The 15,484-nt window shown below is 48.4% G+C and overlaps 2 protein-coding genes across 2 annotated transcripts in view; one reads left to right on the top strand and one right to left on the bottom strand.

Annotated features, from left to right (window-relative positions):
- Positions 1-276: 276 nt before the first annotated feature.
- Positions 277-4,809, bottom strand: snap29 (synaptosome associated protein 29). Its single transcript, XM_007901810.2, has 5 exons — positions 4,519-4,809; positions 3,302-3,492; positions 2,398-2,483; positions 1,401-1,499; positions 277-1,257 (listed from the first exon to the last, which is right to left on the bottom strand). The coding sequence occupies exons 1-5, from the start codon at positions 4,765-4,767 to the stop codon at positions 1,100-1,102; spliced, it is 783 nt and encodes a 260-aa protein (XP_007900001.1). The 5' UTR covers positions 4,768-4,809; the 3' UTR covers positions 277-1,099.
- A 174-nt stretch (positions 4,810-4,983) lies between these two features.
- Positions 4,984-15,484, top strand: part of pi4kab (phosphatidylinositol 4-kinase, catalytic, alpha b) — a 45,464-nt gene continuing 34,963 nt past the window's right edge. The window contains exons 1-17 of the mRNA XM_007901813.2: positions 4,984-5,097; positions 6,967-7,083; positions 7,927-8,020; positions 8,451-8,539; positions 8,936-9,008; positions 9,426-9,688; positions 10,264-10,327; positions 10,465-10,613; positions 10,938-11,003; positions 11,414-11,510; positions 11,992-12,183; positions 12,724-12,824; positions 13,024-13,153; positions 13,655-13,787; positions 14,103-14,198; positions 14,465-14,648; positions 15,309-15,412. Of these exons, the coding sequence (XP_007900004.1) occupies positions 4,990-5,097; positions 6,967-7,083; positions 7,927-8,020; positions 8,451-8,539; positions 8,936-9,008; positions 9,426-9,688; positions 10,264-10,327; positions 10,465-10,613; positions 10,938-11,003; positions 11,414-11,510; positions 11,992-12,183; positions 12,724-12,824; positions 13,024-13,153; positions 13,655-13,787; positions 14,103-14,198; positions 14,465-14,648; positions 15,309-15,412 (2,060 nt within the window). The 5' untranslated portion in view covers positions 4,984-4,989. The remainder of the gene's footprint in view (positions 5,098-6,966; positions 7,084-7,926; positions 8,021-8,450; positions 8,540-8,935; positions 9,009-9,425; positions 9,689-10,263; positions 10,328-10,464; positions 10,614-10,937; positions 11,004-11,413; positions 11,511-11,991; positions 12,184-12,723; positions 12,825-13,023; positions 13,154-13,654; positions 13,788-14,102; positions 14,199-14,464; positions 14,649-15,308; positions 15,413-15,484) is intronic.

The following is a 15,484-nucleotide window of genomic DNA, read 5'->3' as shown; positions in this document are numbered from 1 at the left end:
GTAATTAGAGTTAGGTCTGAAGATCAGCCATGATCTTATCGAATGACGAGGCAGGTTCGAGGGGCCGAGTGGCCTACTCCTAATTCTTATGTTTTTACTCCAGAATACACTACAGGACTCCAGAATTCCACACAGCGGAGTATATACATAATACCCAAGTATTATTATTACTAATTAAGGGGGGATAATTCAAAGCAGCCTGCAATTGTTTAAACAACATATAAAAGGTCCATTTGCTCCACACCTGGATGTGTCTGATATGCATAACTATCCAAGGCGTCTGCAGTCAGTGTTTATTGGTGCTGGATTTATATATTAATTTCCATTTAAAAAAACACAGCTAGCTATCAAGTCACATTTGTTCGGTTCTTACACATTGAAGCCCCACAAGTTAGATCACATGACAGACTGGTCAGCATGACAGCCACTAAAATAGATGCACTGAATCAAAAACAGGCAATACCTCAAAGCTAAGACGTCTATACTGACATCAATACATTTCAGCACATTCACATCTGCTCTCCAATGAGGAATATTATTATTGGAGTTTGACATTACAACATCATTCATAAGAAATTGGTCTATTTTGGGTCCCTTTCAATCTACTTGCAGTGTTGCTTGGGAAAGAAATGGGATATATTCCCATGTTTTCAAAGGGCATAAATCAGACTGAGAAAGGGAACTTTTTCTCTCTGTGTTATATTAATTTTCTTTTTCATTAAGGAGTATTTTGATGTTACAGTAAACCTCACATAAGTCACATCAGTTGGGATAATACATTTAATATGACTTATGCAAAGTTGAATAGAATATAAACCCTTGAGCAGATATACAACTTAGGCAATTATACGATTTATACCTATCAGACGTGTGAGTTTTACTGTATACAAATCTGAATGAAATACAAGGCAGCTGGCACACTAAAGATGTAAGGGAACACATTCAGAAAAAGGTTTTGTGTTAAGAGAACGATTCAGCGAGTGTGCATTTGCTTGAGAGAATCCTGCCCGTGTTGACTTCCGCTGAGAAACTTTAACTTCTGAGACGAAGGTAGATTATCACAGGAAGAAGTCCCTTTATTGTTAAGGCGTGGCACTTTTTATAGTTTCCGGATCATCCTATCGGTGGCTGTGATCTTTGAGCTCATGTTGTCTGTGTTGGAGGTTAAATGGTTAATTGTCTCATCTTGTTCCTCGATCTCCGACTGCAGGCCCAAGGCCAGGCCTTTCAATCGGCCCAGACCAGAGGACATCTCATCTGCAAGCAGAGGGGGGGGGGGGGAGAAAAAGGCAAGTGGAACATTAATAAATAATAACACTTATCACGCACTGACGCTATGCTGGGATTACACGTGCAAAGTAAAGTCTGTTATGTACCAAGTAAACATGAACGCAGCTTACCTAGATTTTCATCTATTTTCTTGTGGTAAGTGCGGAGGTGCTGGTTCTTAGGGTACGTGTTGGTATCTGCAGGGGAGGCACTGCTACTCGCTCCAAAGCCTAAATCGAGAGAGATGAAAAACACATATCTAGCTCACATTCAGATAATTTTAATAATAATCCTTGCATTTAATACAGAGCCTTATCACATCTTTGAGGTCTCAAAACGCTTCACAGCATATACTGTAGAAGTGAATTGACTATAGATTTTGCAGGCCAAACGCACTAGCCAATTGTGCATGTCGGTGTCCCACAAACCGTTGTAGATTGAGTGACCAAATTATTATTTTATTTTGAAGGGATCAAACCTGGGTTCTCTCGCTTGCGAGACAGGTGCTCTAACCAATACGTTACAAGACTCCACACATTTTACAAGGTAAATGTCAAACATTCTACTGCTAAATACTGTCATAATAACCGAGTTAGTAACTGATCTCATCTGTCGGGCTCCCAGCTGATCCACTCCTTGTATACAGTAGGCAACTATCATCATCGTGTAGATTGGCATCACATTGGCAGTGTGCATCGCCACCTAACGTTGTAAATCCAAACTACACACTATAATAATCCTGGCATTTGATACAGTGCCTTATCCTGTCGTTGCTACGTCTCAAAGCGCTTCACTGGATATACAGTAGTGACTGTATTTCGTGAGTGAAATACTAAAGAGAAGAAAAAACATACTGCCAACAAAACAATCTAAAGCTTTATTATTAACCCTGTGCTGTCTAGTGTTACACACAGGACCACGTTCTTCTCTACATCACAAATAACCAGCTCATATAGTGTTTATGATGGTCTTATGTAATAATAATAATCCTTGCATTTGATACAGTGCTTTATCACGTCTTTGAGATGTTGGGATGTGGGCTGCACATATTCATTCTTTATTGCTTGTCGTTGCTTTATATAGCAACCCCCACACAGGGTAGCGTCTCATTATTAAGGAAACGAGTACCTGAAGTGTCTAGATTCTGCAGGTTGGGGTGCCTAGCCTGGTAGTTTGCTTCCTGCTCTTTGCTTACGTCCAAAGCTTGTGACAACCTATCAAGAAGGACAGAAACACAACACTTACAAACAATGCAAATTTAATAATATGATTATAGTTACACTAACTTATAATTATTGTTAATACAAATTTATATTTACAAAGCATCTTTACAAAGTTGAGGGAACATCTTAAAGTGCTCGCCACTGTTAATTTATTATTATCATCATCATTGTATTATTAAATGAAGAGGCTTTTTAATAGGTCCCAAAAAGCAATTTGAGACAAATGGCCAATTAACCAGAATGATTGTTGACCAGGACTGATTATCTACAATAATAATAATCCTTGCAACGAAAACAGAAGTGGTTGGGAACACTCAGCAGGTCAGGCAGCATCTATAGAGAAAGGAAAGTAAGTCAATGTTTCAGGTTCATGACCCTTTGTCAGAAATGGGGCATGTTGGAAGGGAGAGGCTTTTAAGGACTGACAGAGAAGGGGGAGGCATGCCCCAGTTTTCAGTCTTCACAGTGTTCCCAGTGACTTCTGTTTTTGTTTCAGATTTCCAGCATCTGCAGAATTTTGCATTTTGTTTATACAGAATAATCCTTGCATTTGATATAGCGCCTTATTACGTAATTGACACTTCTCGAAGCGCTTCACAGAATATACTGTAGTGAATTGAATTGACTGTATATTTTATGGGTGAAACGCAGTAGCCAATTGCGCACAGCAGTGTCACATAAACAGTCATGCATTGAGTGTACATACAAAAATCAGGGTCCTCACTAACCACTACTCTACAGGACTCCACACTCTCCCTCTCTGTGTGTGACAGGAAAGCATTCACTTCCCTTTCAGTGGCTGTACTCACTTGCTATTGGGTTTATAATCCGGGGTAGGAGATGGCGTGGGCTCCTCCTTCTTGAACTGGAAGTAGTTTTTAATGCCCCCGAAGATGCTCTTGATACTGTTGATGTGCTTTTGGCTGGTTTTCAGCTGATTGTCCATTCTATCAATCATCGTCTCTGTTCGCTTCAGTGCTTCCCCTTGTCGCATTAGTTCCTGTGTAGAAAATAAAGCTAGAATTTTTATTGGAATATACATGACAGCAAAACATGGCTCTGCCACGTAACCCGTGGAAAGACTAAAGTCTTCAATGCATGTTGTTGCTGTCTCTCTTTTTCAAGTCAGATCTGAAAATGACGTTCTCCCAGGCTAGTCGGTAAATAGAAAATCTCCAGTCCACCAAGAACAATCCCTCCATTCCATCCTTCAGTCCTTTCACTTCCCTCCCCACCTTGCCTGTTTCAAGGCACGGCTCAAGACCCTCCTTTCGACCCCGCCTTCGGTCACCCTCCTGATCCCAACCTTCCAACGTGAAAGGTGCTGTGCAAATGTCATCGGTTGTTGTTGTTGATAACAGTGAAACTCTCGTGCGCTCATGTGAAAACCCAACACGAGCAGAAAGCACCCGATTAACTCTTCGTTTGCACGAGACGTTAAACCCAGATCCCGAACAGGCAGACATTAAAGATCCCTTGTGGTGAACCGAAAAGAGGAGGGGGTCTATCTCTCCCGGTGTCCGGGCTCACAAACTACCCGATTAAAATCGGTGGCTCATTTCATGGCTGTTTATGGGATGTCACCGCTCGCAAATCGACTGTGGTGTTCACCCTCAAAACACACAGTCACTACGTTTTACAGTCAGTCCTGTCGAGCGGGAGGTTTGGATTAGATGTCGGCGCTGGGAATAAACCCCACCCTCAAAAACAAGCTGCCCTTCCCCCCCCCCCCCCCCCCGCCTCTCGCACCCCAAGAGGCTCCCCCCCACCTCACACACACAACCTCACCCCAAATCAGTCTCCCCCAAAACCCTCCCCACACACCCCCCTCACACCCCCCCCACACACACACACCCCCCCCCCCACACACACCCCCCCCCACACCCCCCCACACACCCTCCCCCACCACCCCCCACACACCCTCTCCCCCCCCCCCACACACCTCCCCCCACCACACACACACCCTCTCCCCCCCACACCCCTCCCCCCCCCACACCCCCTCTCCCCCCCGGGGCCGGGGACCCACCTCCGCGGTCTCGGTGCCGACTTTCTCGGACTCGTATATCAAGGCGACGCTCCTGTCGCTGCTCTGCACCGTGCGCTCCGCCCGCCTCAGCACCTCCTGCTGCAGGTAGCGCTGCCGGCCCGGGGCGCCAGGCTCCGGCTCCTCCTCCACCCCGTCCCCAGGCTCTCCCCGCCGCCAGGCCGCGCTCTCAGCCGCCGCCTCCTCCTCCACCTCGGCGAAGGGGTTGTAGTTGTTGGGGTAGGCGGCCATGTTGGGCTCCGGAGGGGGTCGTCCCCTCAGTCAGCTGACTCTCACGCACGGCGTCATCGCGTGACGTCGGCGTCACCGCGTCACGCCGGCGTCAGCCTCCGCCCCCGTCACGTGCCGCTCGCCCGCCCCCCCCGGGACTGCTGATTGGCTGCCTGGTGCTGGCTGCTGATTGGCCCGTGGGGGGCGCCGGCCGCTGATTGGCTGGACGGCTGCTGGTCCAAGATGGCGGACGTGGCGGCTCGGGGAGGCGGCGGCGGCGGCTTCTACCTGAGCACCGTGCTGAGCCTGGCCCGCTCCCTGGCCGCCCAGACACCCGCCTCTATTCACAAGGTCAGGCCTCTGTCCCTCCCTCCTCCCTCCCTCCCCGCCGCCCACAGGCCCGCACTGGGCAGCCAGGGGTTAACCTCCCGGGGGAGGGGCGCGAGGCCGGGCCGGATGCGGCCCGCGGGCAGCTGAGGGTCACCTGCCTCTCACCTCAGTCTCATCCTCCTCCCCTCAGCCCGTCTCCTCCCCCCCCCCCATCCTCTCCCCCCCATCCTCTCTCTCCCCCCCATCCTCTCTCTCCCCCATCCTCTCCCCCCCCATCCTCTCTCCCCCATCCTCTCTCCCCCCATCCTCTCCCCCCCATCCTCTCTCTCCCCCATCCTCTCTCTCCCCATCCTCTCCCCCCATCCTCTCTCTCCCCCCCATCCTCTCCCCCCATCCTCTCTCCCCCATCCTCTCTCTCCCCATCCTCTCTCCCCCCCATCCTCTCTCCCCCCCATCCTCTCTCCCCCCATCCTCTCTCTCCCCCATCCTCTCTCCCCCCCATCCTCTCTCCCCCCCATCCTCTCCCCCCCCATCCTCTCTCCCCCCATCCTCTCTCTCCCCCATCCTCTCTCCCCCCATCCTCTCTCCCCCCCATCCTCTCTCTCCCCCATCCTCTCTCTCCCCCATCCTCTCCCCCCCATCCTCTCTCTCCCCCCATCCTCTCTCTCCCCCATCCTCTCTCCCCCATCCTCTCCCCCCATCCTCTCTCCCCCCATCCTCTCTCCCCCATCCTCTCTCCCCCCATCCTCTCTCCCCCCATCCTCTCTCCCCCCCATCCTCTCTCCCCCATCCTCTCTCCCCCCATCCTCTCTCCCCCCATCCTCTCTCCCCCCCATCCTCTCCCCCCCATCCTCTCTCCCCCCATCCTCTCTCTCCCCCCATCCTCTCTCCCCCCCATCCTCTCTCTCCCCCCCATCCTCTCTCCCCCCCCATCCTCTCTCCCCCCCCATCCTCTCTCTCCCCCATTCTCTCTCTCCCCCATCCTCTCTCCCCCCCATCCTCTCTCTCCCCCCCATCCTCTCTCCCCCCCATCTTCTCTCTCCCCCCCATCCTCTCTCTCCCCCCATCCTCTCTCCCCCCCATCTTCTCTCTCCCCCCATCCTCTCCCCCCCCCATCCTCTCGCCCCCCATCCTCTCTTTCCCTCATCCTCTCTCTCCCTCATCCTCTCTCCCCCCATCCTCTCCCCCATCCTCTCTCTCCCTCATCCTCTCTCCCCCCATCCTCTCCCCCATCCTCTCTCTCCCTCATCCTCTCTCCCCCCCATCCTCTCTCCCCCCTATCCTCTCTCTCCCCTATCCTCTCTCTCCCTCATCCTCTCTCTCCCCCATCCTCTCCCCCATCCTCTCTCCCCCCTATCCTCTCTCTCCCCTATCCTCTCTCCCCCCCATCCTCTCTCCCCCCTATCCTCTCTCTCCCCTATCCTCTCTCTCCCTCATCCTCTCTCCCCCCCATCCTCTCTCTCCCCCATCCTCTCCTCACCCTCTCTTACCCTCCGTTGATCCTCTCTAACCCCCTCATGCTCTCTCATTCCCTCCCCCTCCCTCCTCACGGGCCCTCTCCCCCTGTCTCCCCCCTTGGCCTTCCTCGCACCGCGCCCGAGGAACGCAAGTGGCTTTCAAGCACAAAGTGGAATTAGATGAGATTGTTGTGAGTTTCTGAAAGGCAGCAGATGTTTGTCAGTGACTCTTATTCTTAAAAGGATGTGACAGCAGCGGCAGGTGACGGTGCCGTCCTGCAGGAGGTGTCTTTCAAAAGACATTTGGTGAAGGTTCCTCTGAAGACCATCAGGATAGTTGCTGGGTTACACATTCGGAATTGCAAAGGAAGTAAAATTGTATTTGAATTGTACTCTTCATGCAGACAAATTTTCGTCATTTCCTTCCTTACAGGTAGAAAAGTTGTTATGTATGTGCCCTGTGGATTTTCATGGCATTTTCCAGCTGGATGAAAGGCGCAGGAACGCTGTTATTGCTTTGGGCATTTTCTTGGTGGAGTCAGACCTTCAGGTATGACGATCTACAGCCTATATCGACTCCTCTCTTCTGACATTCACCTGTTTCTATCCACCAAATAGTTTTGCAACTGTTTAATATAAGTTCTTCACAGTTGAAAAACACAAAATTAGTTTTCCTTATTAAATGTTCTAAAAATGAAATCCTTGTTTGATATAGCGCTTTATCACATTGTTGAGAAATCTTAAAGAGCTTCACAGAATATATTGTAAATGGATGTGAATGGATTGACTGTTTATTTTGTGGACGGAACATGTTCATTTTTATAATAATGAGTAAATTATTTCCTATTAATTTTGCACCTGTCTGTGTATATATGTGTGTATAATAATAATAATCCTTACATTTGATATTGCGCCTTATTACGTCTTCCAGACGTCTAAAAGCGTTTCACAGAATTTACTGCAAAGTGAGTTGACTATATTTTGTGGGTGAAACGTGTATATACATAAAAAATAATCTTACATTTGGGAAAGCGCCTTTTACATCAGGTGGATGTCTCAAAGCGTTTCACAGGAGATATTGTATGCAAATCTATATATAATATATCTGCTATATATCTACCTGTGTTATGTATGGTAGTGGAACTAAAAACTAACTTATATGTTTATATAATATGCAAAAATAACATTGAAAAATATGAAATTGGACTAATGTTTTTAATGGATTTCTGACTGTCTATAGGACTCACTAACCTTAGCATATTAAAATAGATCCGGGACATGTAGTTACATTTTCAAAGAAAAATACAACACAATTTCCCTGCGACTAGAAAGAAATTACTCTAGCCTTCTTCATTTCCTGCTTTAACTGTGAGCCTCTCTTTTCCATCCCCAGCACAAAGACACATTGGTCCCTTATCTCCTGAGGCTCTTGAAAGGATTGCCAAAAGTCCAATGGATCGAAGACAGCTGTGGCAAGAAATGTCGTGGTACGTGCTCTCACCATCCGGTTCCTCTTATAATCACCAGCCCAGTTTGGTAATATCAAGTGTAAAGTGGAGTGATTGTGTATTTTGTGGGCGAAACGTGGCATCCAATTGCACACAGCAGTGTCCCACAAATAGTCATGGATTGAGTGATCAAATTATTTTTATAACCTGGTTGTTAGTCGATTTGCCGGGTTCTACTGCTAGGTAAACAGGTGTATGGAGTAACGAAACTCGTCCCGTACGGGAATCGAACCAGGACGTGCGAGGCGAGTGCTCTAACCACTACACTACAGGACTCCATTTAACCAGAAATCCTGCGAAGCATGATCAGATTCCTCCTGCCGTGAAAGATGCTGTATCAATTGCAAGGTTTATGGTAGTTATTATCATTGTGACTATTGACTGTCGTTGCTTTGTTTTGCTCTGGCAGAAAAGCTTCCTGTGGCTGAAAACTTCAGTTTCTCTCTGGTGACGTTGCTGTTTGACGTGGCGTTGAAGGACACCACGCTGCGGGTTCAGGTAACTCTGTCGTGTCGCGACCTGCGAAGAACAAAAGCCTTTCACCGTGCGAGTTGTGCGATCATTGCAGCCTTTTAGCCCAGCAGGTTGTACGATACCTTGCTTTGTGTGATAGAGGACAAACCAGTCAGTTAGATCACCATGTTCACATTGGGTGTGAATAACAGTGGACCATGCGTGTGGATAAACGCGTGCGTGAGGAAGGGTACATGTAATAGAGGTACACGGTACGTGTGAATAATGTTCTGCCTTTCTGTTCTGGCCTCTGTAGCTGTTGTGGGGGCGAACAACAGGTTTCACGGTGAATCTGTGCAGCGCTGCAGCGTTTACATTTTAATGGAGAACATCGAACATTGTCTTTAAAGCTGAAATATCTATCTTTGAATGGCTTCACAGATCCTGGTGACTATATTGGAAGTGATGGAGGTGCTGTTGGGGATATGTCTGGCACCTCAGACTCAGGATAAAGGTAGTTCTCTACTGCTCTGACTAACACCAGAGCTACAAGAATTGCATCACTTAAATACGTTTGAGCGACAGAGAGCAAATTTACATTTTATGGCACTTTATCACGTTAACTTCACAAAGCAACGGTATAATACAACCAGAACTGTTGAGAATGCACTTGGTAGAATTCCACAGCACAACAACCACTTGCGCTCTTCACGCGGGGCAGTATTGCGGATTATTTGACAGTGACGGAGCCTAATGCCGAGACGGGGGAGGGAGAAGGCCGGTTGAAGGTCCTCAGTCGTGATCTAAAAGAGGGGAAGGAGGAGGGGGCGAGGTGGTGGGATTGGGGGGGGAGAGAGTTCCAAAGCTTGGGGCGTAGTGACGTTAACAAGCTTAACACTGCACCAATACCCATGTTATGTATTGTTTGCAGAATACCTGTGCAGATACATAGTGCCGAGCTTGATCGGCACCAGCAGAGCTTTCGGCCGCTACAGCAATGCGGACGAATCCCTTCTCTCTAAGCTCTTCCCGAAGATGTCGCCACAGTCGCCCCGAGCTCCAGAGGAGATGGAGGGAATCCGCCGGCGTTCCTTCAACGATTTCCGCTCCATCCTGCCCAGCTCCCTGCTGGCCGTCTGCCAGTCCAGCGACAGCCTGCGGCGCAAAACCAGCAGCATCTCCAACGTCTCCCAGGTCCGTCCTCTTCGACCCTCTTCGACAGCGCCTTCTGTCACCCTCCTACCCCCACCCTCCCTGCCCTCCATCCCCTCCTGATCCCCAGCTCAGGTGCGGCAGGACGTCCTCCTGACACGTAAGGCGTTGCGTCAGTGTCATTTGTTGTTTTTGTCCCAGAACAGAGGCCGGGGTGTGGCTGCTGAGCCAGGCTGGCACAGTAACGGGAGGATGTCTCTCCCAGTGTCCAGGTTACATTAAAACTAAAAGCTCATTCACTTTGTGTGGGACATCGCTGTGTGTGAATCGGATGCTGCGTTCCTCCGTTCAGCGGGCTCTGGCCTGCTCCATGTCTCTCTCACGACCTACCATCGGTGGCCGGGCTTTCAGCCTCTCTGCCCCCACACTCTGGAACTCCATCCCGCTTTGGGATGTCCTCCCGACGTGAAAGGCGCGCTATAAATGTCATTTTGTTATTGTTGGGAAGCGCTTTGGGACATTTCAGCATGTTGAGGTGCTGTGTCAAACACAAGGACGAATGTCCTGAGCTCCACAGTTTGCAGTCCTGACATATTGTTATTCGCTTAACATTCCAGGCAAGTCCCGAGCGCTCTGTACTTCCTTCCTCCCCCGGAGCAGCCACGTTGCAGTATTTTGAAGGTGAGCCCGAGACTGCACAGTCACTACACTTTACAATATATCCTGTGAAGCACTTTGAGACGTCTCAACGACGTGCTAAGGCACTGTATCAAACGCAGGGGTTATTATTATTGATTGTGTTGTGATTCTTGCTGTAGGTGCGTACTTGCCTGATGGCAGTGCTCTGGATCCCCAGTATTACTTCTGCAACATTAGCTCCAGCTTCTCCGTGTCCCCTCTGTTCACCGGCTGCAGCAAGAAGGAGTTTGATATCCCCATGGACAGCCTCCGACAGCTACTGCACATGGTAGGAACTGATTCATTCTCTGGGAAACAGGGAGACAAACAGCAGAAAATCTTGTTTATCTCGCGTTTCGCCCACAAAATACACTGTCAATTCACTTTACAGTATATTCTGTGAAGCGCTTTGAGGCGCCTCGATGCCATGATAAGTTGCTATGTCAAATGCAAGGATTATTATTATTATTAAAATGCAAATACCTGTAGCGTCTGTACACTGAACGTTTTACAGTCACATTATTTTTCCTGTGACTGTGTGAGCCTTCCTGTGGAGTTCTGCTATTTTGCTTGAATCTTTTCATGGCTGAAGAGATCTTTCATCCGCCCTCAGGTCAAACGGATTGTGCCAGAGCCGGTTCTGAAAGCCTTGGATGAGGCCTTGCTGGAGGTTATAGAGGTAAGGAATTGGGGTGTTGATTAATTGTTTACAATTGTCAGGGTCAAAGCCACTGCAACACATGACACGAGGACATTCCTGCACTTTGTACGATTTAACAGCAGAGTGAGTTTTTGTGTCTTTTTTGATGTGCCACGTTTCACCCACAAAAAAAATACAGCCACTCCACTTTATAATATATTCTATGAAGCGCTTTGAGATGTCTCAGCGACATGATAAGGCGCTACAGTAAAACTCGTATAAATCGTATAATCACCTAAATTGTATATCTGCCCATGCAATAATTTCCTAATTATTAATAAGTTTCACACAATTCACTTTGCATCAGTCATATTAAATGTTTAGTCCCAACTGATACGACTTATGTAAGGATGTAAATGTAAGGATAATTATTATTATTATATTTTCAGACCAGCCCAGGGTTGGACCTGTATTACCAAAATTTCAGTGATCCTCTCTACGTGGTGGTGTTCAAAATGCTGAGGGACACTTTGTACTACATGAAAGGTAAGCTTCACCCGGAGCTGTATCCGGCAGCAATTTCATCTGAGCTGGCAATAAGGGGACGAGGAAAGCTCTTTGTATCATCGTACCATTCTCCCACAAAATACACAGTTAATCCACTTTACAGTATATTCTGTGAAGCGCTTTGAGATGTCTCGATGACGTGATAAGGCGCCGTATCAAATATAAGGATTATTATTCTTATTTACTCCCCGTGTGCGCTGCGCTCATCTGAGCAATGAATGGGGCTACCATTACGCAACGAGGCTTCGTGAAATCACCGGGGAGTATCAGATTCACAGTCACTACACGTTAAATCTCGTGGAACACACTCCTGGCCCGAAAGCCGCTCGCTTCACGGCCATTTGCGGGGATGTTGCTGTGTAAATCCTTGACTCTCCAGCGCCTTGGAATGCCTCTCTTACGTGAAAGGCGCTATACAAAGGTAACTGCCTGCGATTTAAACTCCCTCGTGCGCTCGCAGACCTGCAGTCCGGCTTCGTGAAGGAGGTGCACGACTTTGTACTGGAGCAGTTCAGCAGCAGCCAGTCTGAACTGCAGAAGATCTTACACGACATGGACCATTTCCAGAACGAGTTCAACCCTCTAAAGCTCCGCTGCCAAGCCAACGCTGCCTGTGTGGACCTGATGGTGTGGGCAGTGAAGGATGAGCAAGGTACACAACTTTTGGCTGGTCTGAGAAGTCGTGTGGCACCGACACAAATGGTCTTCTCTGCCGTAAATCCCTATGGCTCCGGCCTCCTGCTGGTCCCTGGCGTCCTCTGTTCCACTATCAGTGACCACACTTTCAGCCACTAGGCCCCGAAACTCTGGAACTGTCTCCTCTATTCCCCGCCTTGCCCCCTCTTTCCCCATCTTCAGGTCACGCCTAAAGACCTTCCTCTTCAACCGTGCCTACGGTCACCTCCCATCGGCTCAGCGTCGTGCTCCACCACTGTCTTAAGCGCTCTGGGACGCTCCCCTGTGTGAGGGAGCGCTGTGTAAACCAACTTCTTTTAGTTAATTAATCTCAACGAGGTGATGGGGCACAATATCAAATGCAAGGATTAATTTTATTATATAATTGCAGCTACAGCACATTCTGTGTAGACGGTGACTGAAATAATTTGAGATGTTACAAACGAGCAGTGAGGGTCAGTTAGTCTGCAAAGCGGGTGAATTCAGATGTTCTGACTGTCATATTATTCCTTTGAAGGCGCGGAGAATCTGTGTTCAAAGCTTTCGGAAAAGCTGCAGTCTAAGACATCCAGTAAAATCATTTTGTCCCACATGCCCTTGCTGATTTGCTGTTTGCAGGTAGGTCATGTTCGTTGCCTGTTTTCAAATTCAGTTCACTGTGTACGTCCTGTTCAATTGGCTGCCGCGTTTTGCCCATAAATTATACAGTCAATCCACCTTACAGTGTATCCTGCGAAGCGCTTTGAGACGTCTCAAAGACGTGATAAGGCGCTGTATCAAATGCGAGTATTATTATATTGTTATTGTGCTTGCTCAGGGTCTGGGGCGATTGTGTGAACGGTTTCCGGTTACGGTTCATTTGGTGACTGCGTCACTGAGAGATTTCCTGGTGGTGCCTTCCCCAGTGCTGGTCAAGCTGTACAAATACCACAGTCAATTCACTTCAGGTAAACACATGCTAACTCCTGCTTCAGCTGCAATCTCTCTTGCAAATTTATAAAATGTACAGTGATCCCTTTATAACTCAGCAGGCTCCAGCCTGCTCCATGTCTCCCTCCCGCCTTGCCTGTCCCACCATCGACGGTCAGGCTCTCTTCCCCCACCCTTTAGAACTCCATCCCACAGTCCCTCGCCTCCTTCAATGCCCTTCTCAAGACCTTCCTCTTCGAACGTGCCTTCGGTCACTCTCCTACTCCTACCCTCCCCGCCCTCCACCCCTCCTGATCCCAACCCCCAGCTCGGGTCCAAATCCCTGACTGTCCAGCACCTTGGCACGTCCTCCCAACGTGAAAGGCGCTGTGTAAATGTCATGTGTTGTTATTAGCGCCGTGTAAATAAAATCCTATTTAAAAACCTCCAACACCATTTGGCAAAAGAACCAGAGAGGAGATGAGGAGAATTGTTTTTTAAGGCACAGCATGTAATTATTCACTTTTCTTCTGTTAAAGGAGGTGGGAGTGACATTAAAATCAGTATAACTAACGAGCATTCAGAAGCTACAGTGAATATGCTGTTATCTAAGAAAAAGCAGCAGTCTATGTACGAGCAACTCCGAGACATTGCTATAGATAACATCTGCAGGTAAGCTGTTGTGGACTGTTTATTTGCACGACTGTTTCTGGGACACTGCTGTGCGCAATTGGCTGCTGCGTTGCACCCACAAAATATACAGTCAATTCACTTCACAGTATATTTGAGACGTCTCAAAGACGTGATAAGGCGCTGTATCAAATGTAAGGATTATTATTATTATGCAATGGCACTGAACCTTCTTGCTCGGATGAGGCTTGAATGCTGTCTGTGAGAGGGGTCTGCAACACTTTCTAGACTGTTGAGGTTATCTGTACGTTCGTTGCCCTTTGTGACACTAATGGCGTTGGTATTTTTGTTAACTAGGTGTCTAAAGGCAGGGTCAGCCGCAGACCCAGTGATCGTGGAAGCATTCTTAGCCAGCTTATCCAATCGACTCTACATCTCCCAAGAGAACGATAAGTGAGTAAGACAAAGTGCTGGTGTAACGAGCTGGTTACGGTCAGAACCGTGAGACGTGCCTCTTTCCTTTGTATCTTCCTTGCAATCTGGAAATGCTTGTGATTGCCTACCGTCTCCAGATTTAATCGACTGAACCTCCTTGCGTGGCGTTTGAGTCAGGAAGCCTTGTGTGAAAGCCTGGACGCTGTGTGTAGGTATAGTGACGTCTCCGTGGATGCACTTCTTCCGTTTGGAACTGAAACTCGTTTTGTCTTTCTCTCGCTCAGAGAGGCCCACCTGATCCCCGACCACACCATCCGTTCCCTGGGCCACATCGCCGTGGCACTGAGGGACACCCCGAAGGTGATGGAACCCATTCTTCAAATCCTGCAGCAGAAGTTCTGCCAGCCCCCCTCACAGCTCGATGTCCTGATCATCGATCAGCTGGGCTGCATGGTCATCACGGGAAACGTAAGGAGAAGCAATGATTTCCGCGGTAGTTTACATAACATAGTTTACATAGGAATTAAGTCGTCGGCGAGGCAGGTATAAAGTAAGGATCCTTTGTGGAGTCCTGTAGCGTAGTGGTTAAGGCGCTCACCTAGAATGCGAGAGGATTCGAGTTTGATTCCCAGGTGGGGCGAAGTCATTCAATCCACGACTGTTTGTGGGACACTGCTGTGTGTAATTTCATCCACAAAATACACAGTCAATCTATCTTACAGTATATTTCTGTGTAAAGCTTTGAGACGACTTAACGGTGTAATAAGGCGCTGTATCAAGTATTTGATATGATTATTATCACCAGCCACTCCTGATACTGAGACAAAAAACCCAGAACCACATCTTTTCCTCACCCGGTCGACTGCCCCATTCAACAACAACACTTGTACAGCGCCTTTCATGTCATTCAGCCAAAAGGGCCACACCTCTGCCATTGATGCCCTAATAGCCAGAGAGAGTCCTGTGGAGCCTAATGCTTCTGCACTGTCTTAAAGTGCTTTCTACATGCTGATGTGCAAACTTACGAGCTGCGGCAAAGGGAGGAGGGGTGAATTTAGTGAATGTTCCTCCCGAGAGACACATACTCGTGTTTCTGTCTCGCTCTGACCCCTTTTTATTATTTTTCAGCAATATATTTACCAGGAAGTGTGGAATCTCTTCCAACAAATCAGTGTGAAGGCGAGTTCCATCGTGTACTCGGCAACTAAAGACCACAAAGATCAGGGCTACAGGTGAGGTCTCTAACCTGTGCTGACACAGCGCCCTTCATGGGGGGATTAGCGTCTCGGAGCACTTCTTTATTT

Source organism: Callorhinchus milii, unplaced genomic scaffold (assembly GCF_018977255.1).
Source record: "Callorhinchus milii isolate IMCB2004 unplaced genomic scaffold, IMCB_Cmil_1.0 Scaffold8, whole genome shotgun sequence".
Taxonomy (NCBI): Eukaryota; Metazoa; Chordata; class Chondrichthyes; order Chimaeriformes; family Callorhinchidae; genus Callorhinchus; species Callorhinchus milii.
The sequence above is the reverse complement of the archived record's forward strand: the minus strand, read 5'-3'. Positions and strand labels throughout refer to the sequence as shown.